General features: G+C 38.4%; 1 protein-coding gene across 3 annotated transcripts in view; it reads right to left on the bottom strand.

Annotated features, from left to right (window-relative positions):
- Positions 1–399: 399 nt before the first annotated feature.
- The window catches only part of LOC141923441 (signal recognition particle subunit SRP54), a 36,308-nt gene continuing 28,820 nt past the window's right edge, over positions 400–7,887 (bottom strand). For 2 of the 3 annotated variants that reach the window (XM_074824619.1, XM_074824620.1), the window contains exons 3-5: positions 5,295–5,361; positions 3,502–3,599; positions 400–2,671 (exon numbers count right to left, since the gene is read on the bottom strand). In XM_074824619.1, the coding sequence (XP_074680720.1) occupies positions 2,456–2,671; positions 3,502–3,599; positions 5,295–5,361 (381 nt within the window). In that variant the 3' untranslated portion in view covers positions 400–2,455. The remainder of the gene's footprint in view (positions 2,672–3,501; positions 3,600–5,294; positions 5,362–7,887) is intronic. The other variant, XM_074824621.1, reaches the window with a different exon arrangement.

The raw sequence follows: 7,887 nt of genomic DNA, 5'->3' as shown, positions 1-7,887 counted from the left end.
CACCTGTATAAAGGCTTTCATCAATTTAACCTCCTGTGCAACTGTTTTATTTAAGTGTACAGCTGAGCTACAGCAGTAGTTAAAAGCAGTGAAACTTTAACAAAGCTGTAGAAATGTTTCAACTTTCAGACAAAACTTCACTAGCTCCAGGCCAGAGGTGTTGCAATCCTGCATTATTTATTAGTTTGAGGTAGTGCTGAATGCATTGAGTATGTTAAGAAGCACTACATGAGACTGTAAGGAAGGGGGTCGGGGTAGTATGATACTTGGAATTTCAGTGCTTGAATATTCCACCAGGATGTGTGACACAAAAGATAAAAACAGTGAACAGGCATGTGCTCCTGTGTGCAGGTGTAAAGTTTCAAAGACCAGAGTTTTAAAGGAAAAGCCATAGCCAACTTCCAGTTCAAAAATTATATTAAATATAACAAATTAATGCATTTACAGAAAAATTAAACCACTATGAAAGTAACCACTTTCATACAGTTTGCAAAAAACTGAAGGAAGGATTAAGTTAAGGCACAGTGAGTAATACAGTATTTTATACAAAGAAGTTAAAACTCAAGGCAGTGAGAGCATTTCTGATGCAACAGATTGTAGGGAGAAGGGGGAAAAAACCCATCGCAACTGACATTAATTTCTTGGCAGAAAAGCAAAGCATCTTTCAGCTGTAAAGGTTTTTTTACTCTTGAGCTATGTGAGGCTTTCTATCTTTGACAGTATAAGAATTCCCAACAAGCTGTTTTTCTGTGTATTCGAACCAAGCTCTCCTTTGCAGGTGTTCAGGGCTAAGGAATGATTTTACACAGTTGTCAGCACCCTCTGTCTTACTCTGTTCTTTGCCTCTTTTTGAACTGTATCATAAACAGATGGAATAGAGGTGATGATTGAATCCTCCTCAGAAGACTTTCTGTAGTGCTGGAATGCTAAGGGCAGATGAGAGGAGAGGAATTTGTGCTCTACAGGACACCAGTTCAGGCAGAGGGCTGTCTGAAATACAAACTGAACTCTGGAAACTAATAGCCAAGTTACCTGGCCTCTGTTGCATCTGGCTCCTTAGTTGGTAGTGGGACCAAGGCCAGGGACATATGATGATACCCAACACAAAATTTCACTGAAGACTTTTCTTTTAATTCTTTTTTTTTTTAGAAATCTCAAGGACAGAAGTAATGTTTCACATGGTAATTAGTGCAGGTTCTCTGCTCCTTTATCTACAACAATTCTCTATAGAAATTGACTGGGGCACTGACATCTGATTGTCACCAAGTAAACAATTCACCTTTTACGAGCTCCAAGTAAGAATGACAGCCATTGCAGTAAAATAGCCTTAACTGGTATTTGGGGCTACTTAAAAGCTGCATTTCACTTAGACAAAAATAAAAAGTACTGTTTGTTGCAATATTGCAATAAGTGTTTTGTTTAAGAAAAAGGAAGAATCATAAGTTTGGTTTGGTTGATTTCTAGTTACTTATGTATTCTGTGCTAGAGGGGGGAAAAACATCTGCAACTGCACATTCCTTACTGGTAATTTAACATTAAACAAATAGTTTGTTTAGGTTAATCAAGTACACTGACTCAAATAATCTATGTCCAAAAAAAGTTTCCGTAGTTCTGGATCAGTACCATACGCAGTGGCCAGTGCATTGGGTATAATTTAGCAAGACTTTAGTTTATTTCCCAGGACCATTCAGAGCATGTAAAGTATTCAAGCAGGTGGGTCTCTTAATTCTTGGACTTGGAGTGAGAACATCTTACACTGATACTAGTTCTGTACTTTGCTACAGCACTGAATGGAGCAGCTGAGCACTATTAGCCTCCAAGAGTGCTGGTAGTTGTTAATAAGTTCTTAAGGGTGTTTACAGCCTCCTTTAAAGGTTTTTTTTTTTAATAAAAAAGTCAGTGGACCCTTAAATCTAATTAACATTAAATCTAACATTATCTCTTGTGTTAAACAACCACAGAAAAAAATACATGCATACAACAGTGACAATAAATAGGGGAAATCAGATGCTATCATAATGACTTTTGAGTTACAGGATATTGATTCCTATTAATCTATTCATAGAGAGCCAAGTTGCAAAAAATGTGCAAATCAGAAGTAGGTGTTTAGAAGTAGGAAACAGCACTGCATCTGCAATCCACAGGTGTTAGAGACACAGCAATTCAAAGAAAAGACATTTTTACTTGCTTTACACAGAAATTAGCTCACACATTCATTTTTAAATCGAATGTTTGTAGTGCAATTTTCATTTTAACTGAAGTGCCAATTTGGCAGAATGCCTCAGCCTTTATTAGGCAGACAGACTGAACAGATATCGCCTAGCTCTCTCCTGATCAATAAGAATGCTGTAAGTTGTATTTCAGCGAACAAGTATAATCCTATTTTTCCTGCTTCTTATAGCCAGCTTGTGACACCTGACACTTCCTATTTCCTACATTATACAGAGCTTTACACTTAAGAAGGGACAGGAACTACATCTTGTTTATTTTCCCCAACGGACTGGCAATCATCTCCCTCATTTTCAAAGTTTACATTCACAAATGAAGTGCATGCTGTCGCTTCAGGCTGGTCTGTCTGGACAGGAGCTTCAGCTTGTGGCTTGTTCTGCTGTTCCTGATGCTGTCTTTCTGCTTCTTCTGACATCTTGTTTTCCTGTTCCTCCTCTTCCTCCTAAAAATAGATAACCAGATTCATAAGCTACTATTTACCACTTATTGACATTCACTTTATGTCTTTCCAAAAGAAAGCTCCTCTTACAAGGCAAGGACATCTGTTCCATTAGAAAATGGTCACTAGTTGATCATAAGATGAGATGAATTCCCATTATGGAAAAAATCCAATCACCAAAAGTGAAGGATTAAACTGTGTTAAATAAACACAGAAAAAATGTCACATGTCTAGATAAGCAGTTTTTAGTCAATACCAATAGTGATAGGTCTACCTTCTCTTAACACTTTTTCAGCTCTTAATAATAAAGAGCTATAAAAAATAAATTAGTAGTAAATCTTTAAATACATTTCCCATCTCTTTCAAATGAAGATCATTAAGGGGTTGTTTTGCATAAAGCACTGGCTACTATCAGTCATTTCCAATTATGATTTAGAACAAATGGTAGCATCACGTTCAATTTACCCTTGACGTTTCATTGAACAAGTTTTAGCGTTGGAAAGTGTATTCCTAGCAGCCACCCCTTTACAGTGTCCAGTAAGTGCTCCATCCAGCTTTCTCACACTGTTGACTTTAAAATGCATTGTACAAGAGAAACAAACAGAGCAGTGGTCAGGACCCAGCCAGTTCCAAGACTGACGAGCTGGAGAGAAAAGGTTGATGGATAAGCAAGCGTTAATCACACGTCAAATGAAAACTGAAGGCAAGCTGAAATAGAGGTTTTAAAACTTCATTTTAATGCTGGAATATAAATTTCATTTTTAAAAATACCAGGGAAGGCAAGTTGGGAGCAAAGGAGTGCAAGAACCCTATCCATCATCTCACACACATACCTCTCTCTTCATTCTGTAATACTCATCAATGGCATATTGGTATTTTGGTGTGCTTATCCCCAGAACAGATGCAATCTTTTCCCCAAGGAAATCACACACTAAAAAAAAATAAAGAGAGGTGTACATACAATTAGTATCTAGAAGAAAATTCTTAAGCACAGTTTTATTTTAAAAGGTATCATCATCTTTCCTGAATGGTTTTCCACAGTCCTACTTCACTCAAAAGACAAAACCAAAATCTGCTAGGCTAATCTACTCAAATGTAATTATTAGTTCAATATACTAACAATTATTCTTTAAGATAAAGAATGAACAAAAGGAGAACATGGAAATCAATTAAAAACTAGATGGTGGTAGTGTTTGTTAGAATTCTACTAGTTTCAGCTGTGGATCTAGGTTTGTTTAGCTAGGAGATCAATTAAACGATAAGCCTTTAACTGAACTTTAACTGAAAATTAAGGTTAGACAAAAATATACGGTAACCAACTATATTGGCACTTCAGTCTAATGGTACCAGCAAACTAGAAAGTTAGTTATTGATATATGCATACTTCGAGTCAGTAGCAGTTTTAACAATGCTCTGTGTTGCATACTAATGGAGTAATAAAATATTTAGGTTTCAGCTGTCTCAATTTTCAAGCTGGAGGCTACATGCAGCTAAACAAGTAGTGCACAGCCACAGGTATGGAATGGGGAGGGCCTGTGTCAGTCAGTCTCTTTACTATGATGGCTACAGCACTGGTTCCTGAGTAAAGGCAAGCAAGAAGTCAAATATATTGCACTTCAAATTGCAGATCTGCCCCAAGGATTCAAAGGAGTTAGGTCATCTTCAGGGAAAACCTGTTAGAAGTTACCAATTGACTGCTTCAATGAATATACACAATAACTAATTGTATAGACATCCTGGCATCCAGGTCTGTGCAAAAGACCAATTCAAATTACAAATGTAAGAGGCAAAGCTGGAGTGGGAAGAAGGAAGTACTCATCTTCAAGTTCATAAAAGACTTCTGAAAAAAGGAAAGCAGTATCTACCTTTGTATACAAAGAACAGATATGACAAGGAATAGAACTACACTGTACATTAGAGAAAAAGGGTTTCTAAAAGTAAGGATAGGTTGATTAATAGAACAGACTGCCAATAGTTTTAACAAATATTCAAAATCAGGTGTACAATGGCAGAAAGTCTGCAATATTTGTCAAAAAAACCAGTAAAGATACTTTACACCTCGGGAAGAACACAGACTAGGATAAGCATTTTTAAAACTTTGCAAAATTTTATGAGGTCCACGGGTCAAATAAACTTCTATGCAGTGAGTTTAAGACTCTTGACAATAGTCTTATTTTAGGTTTTTTGTAACCTCAGAAGTCTGCTGTAAAGCACGAGACTAGATGTGTTCTTGGGATAATTTCTAGTTGTCTTCTTCATAAAAACTATCCATTTAGTTACTCCAAACAGCGTTCTTTTCAGATAACATCACACAAAATGATTCCATACAAAACATAATAGAAAGCTGATATACTCCCTTGCCAACAACATCCTATCTCCATATGGAGAAAAAGGGGAAAAAAAGTTTCCAGCAAAAGGGTATTTTCTGTTCATTCTTCCATTCAAGAGTTGTTGATTGAAAGTTTAAAAAAATAAGTGCCTAAGGCAAGAGAGTATGTCTCCACAGATTAAAATACAGGTTCATTCATACTTTTGAAAAAATGGCCAGTCACTCACAAAGATGATTTACAGTCTGTCAAAGCGACTTTCAATACTCCGCTACTGGTTTTCCCAAATAGAGCAATACCTGATAAGGTTGATGTGGCGACTCGCAGCATGTGAAACCACAAGTAGGGTCCCCATGTGAGCGTTGTCTGTAAGAACAAGAGTAGTATGAATATGTATAGCTCAATGTTCATGGCACATAATAATACATGCAAAAGGTCAGACAGATTGAGAAGAAAGAAGTGCAATGTTTCCTGTTTGTCGGCTACCACAATATTTTTGCTTTAAAATAAGTCTAGGCCAGACATACATGAAGCAAGGTATCACCAAAAGATATAATGACAGTTTACATCCGGGAAAATTTGTTTCACTGGTTTTTGTTTTGCACTCCTCAGACTTGGGAAATGACAAGCATCCAACTCAATCCCAAGGTAACTCCTATAACTAGAAAGACCTTTCCATAATGTTTTGAATTCCATCAGGCCAAGAGGAGAAGTGGGTTAACCAAGTAGTTCCTCATTACAATAATGAGAGAACTACAAAGGACTGTTTAAAACCAAACCAGACCTTCAGAGTGGTCCATGAGCAAGAGGCTGCTTCCAAGTATTTGCAGCCAGATACAAATTATCATTTGGAATTGCACCTGAAGAACAAAACCAGGAACTATGAAGGAGAAAAAGAGTTACTGCAGCTCTGAGTGAGCAATGGACAGGGCTGGCAAGTAAAGGGCCTGGAACACAAAATGAACAAAACAGGGCTTAAGTGGCATCACCTCAAGCATTTGCATGTAAGCAAGGAAGTCTCTCCAAGCACCTGCACACTAAGGCATGCAGCATGGGAAGTCAACAGGAGGAATTAGAGATCTGTGTGCAACTGCAGGGCTGGGATCTTGCTGGGATTCCAGAGGTGCGGTGGATGGCTCACGTGACTGGAGTGCTGCAGTGGAGGGATACAGACTCTTTAGGAAGGACAGGCCAGGAAGATGAGGAGGAGGAGTTGCCTTTTGCATGACTATGATGTATTCACCACCACAGAGGAAGTACTGCAGCCTCCAGACAAACTGAGATACTCACAGGAACTTAAAGAAATTTAGAAATTAATGAGCGTACATTGGCTATCCTCTTCGCTAAGGAAAGAGGCTGTATCTCTTTTTCAAAAAAATGAAACAAACAACAAGCTATGTAATAAAAAGAAGGGGGAAAGCAGATTCCAGTCTAACGGGGAAAAAGCTGTAGGCTTTCACTTTTGTGAAAAGGCAAACTCAAATTTCATAGTGAACTAAAATGTGTTTATAGTTAACAGTCTGTTGTATTCAGACAAGCTCTTTGTTATGTATTCCTCTGCAGTAAAGATCTCTGTGGAGGTACTTTCCTTGTAGAAAGTAGTAATTAAAAGTATCAGCTTTTATTAAATGAAACCCATTAGCTCCACTCAGTTACATATGTATTTATAACATGTTGCTAAAAACTGCTTAATAGTAACCATTTTCTGTGATTTTATGTAATAGGTATCTGTACAGGATAACCAGTATTACTGTAAATAAGGCAGCTACAGAGACTAGTTGGTATAGCCTCAGTATGCACATACACAAGCTACTAGACTTCAGTGCTTTCCAAGCATAGCCTCTACAAATCAGTGGAGCAAGAAATTGTCTGTGAAGCCAGAAACTCAAGTTGGGCAGGCTGAAAAAAGCCAGATACTATATATTTTTGGCAGTGGGTATGGAAAATGTCATGCCAAGGTAAAAGTGTAAGCAAAACCAGCTGCTATCCTGCTTGCACAAAAGCACCTCCAGCTTGTTGATTATGTGCTCAGTTGGCAGACAGGCTAACAACAATCATTTCAGAGTTTTTTCAGTCGAAGAAGTCAAGAAAAGTGCTGGAAAAGCTTGTTGCCACAGGTGCAAATCATGGTGTTGATGAGGCTCTGTACAATCCTTCATGATGAGGTGACAAGCTTAAAAAGCATTCACACAGTGTGCAGGACAAACAAAGGCCTGCTGTGCGGTTGTAGACAAGAAGCTGCAAGAGTCCCCTTAATATTGAAGAACGAAAAGCCAAGCTGAACTTCAACGTGACAGAAGTAACTCACAGACAGAATATTCTAACGTGTTTGTGGTAACACAAACAGGGAACATCCGAGGCTCAGCAGACACAGAGGTTCTGACTAGTTCTACTGTTCCCCCACCACAATTAAAAGCCAGTTTGGTAGGTTAGGAACACTTCTAAGTTCACCTTCATGGAAACACCTGCTTTCTGACAAAGCTCAACTGGACACTTCTTCACCCCTGCCAAGCAAGGCTTTGCCAGTTCCCTCAATTTAGAAAAGGAGCATTCTTCCAAGTGTCTCTCGAAAGGCAATATAAAACCATGAGAGAAGCTACTTCACACAAATTCAACAGGAGAAAGGAGATGGCTTGAAGAGTAAACCACCAGGAACAACCAGGAACAAGGGAACACATCCAAGGAATAATCCTCCTTTTTTTCTTCCCCTTTACTTCCTCAGGGTAAGTTTGAGCGGTTTCCCAGAGCACCTTGGAGATCAAAGCAGGAATGGTGAACGTGAGGTGAGAGAAGGTACTGGAGAAAACCAGAACTGTTCGGGTGCTATGTACAGGGCTGTTAGGCAACGGCTTGGTACAAACTGATCCTACTCCATGAAGTAGCTTTAATGCA

Source organism: Strix aluco, chromosome 4, assembly GCF_031877795.1.
Source record: "Strix aluco isolate bStrAlu1 chromosome 4, bStrAlu1.hap1, whole genome shotgun sequence".
Classification (NCBI taxonomy): Eukaryota; Metazoa; Chordata; class Aves; order Strigiformes; family Strigidae; genus Strix; species Strix aluco.
This window is presented reverse-complemented; position numbering and strand designations above follow the sequence as displayed.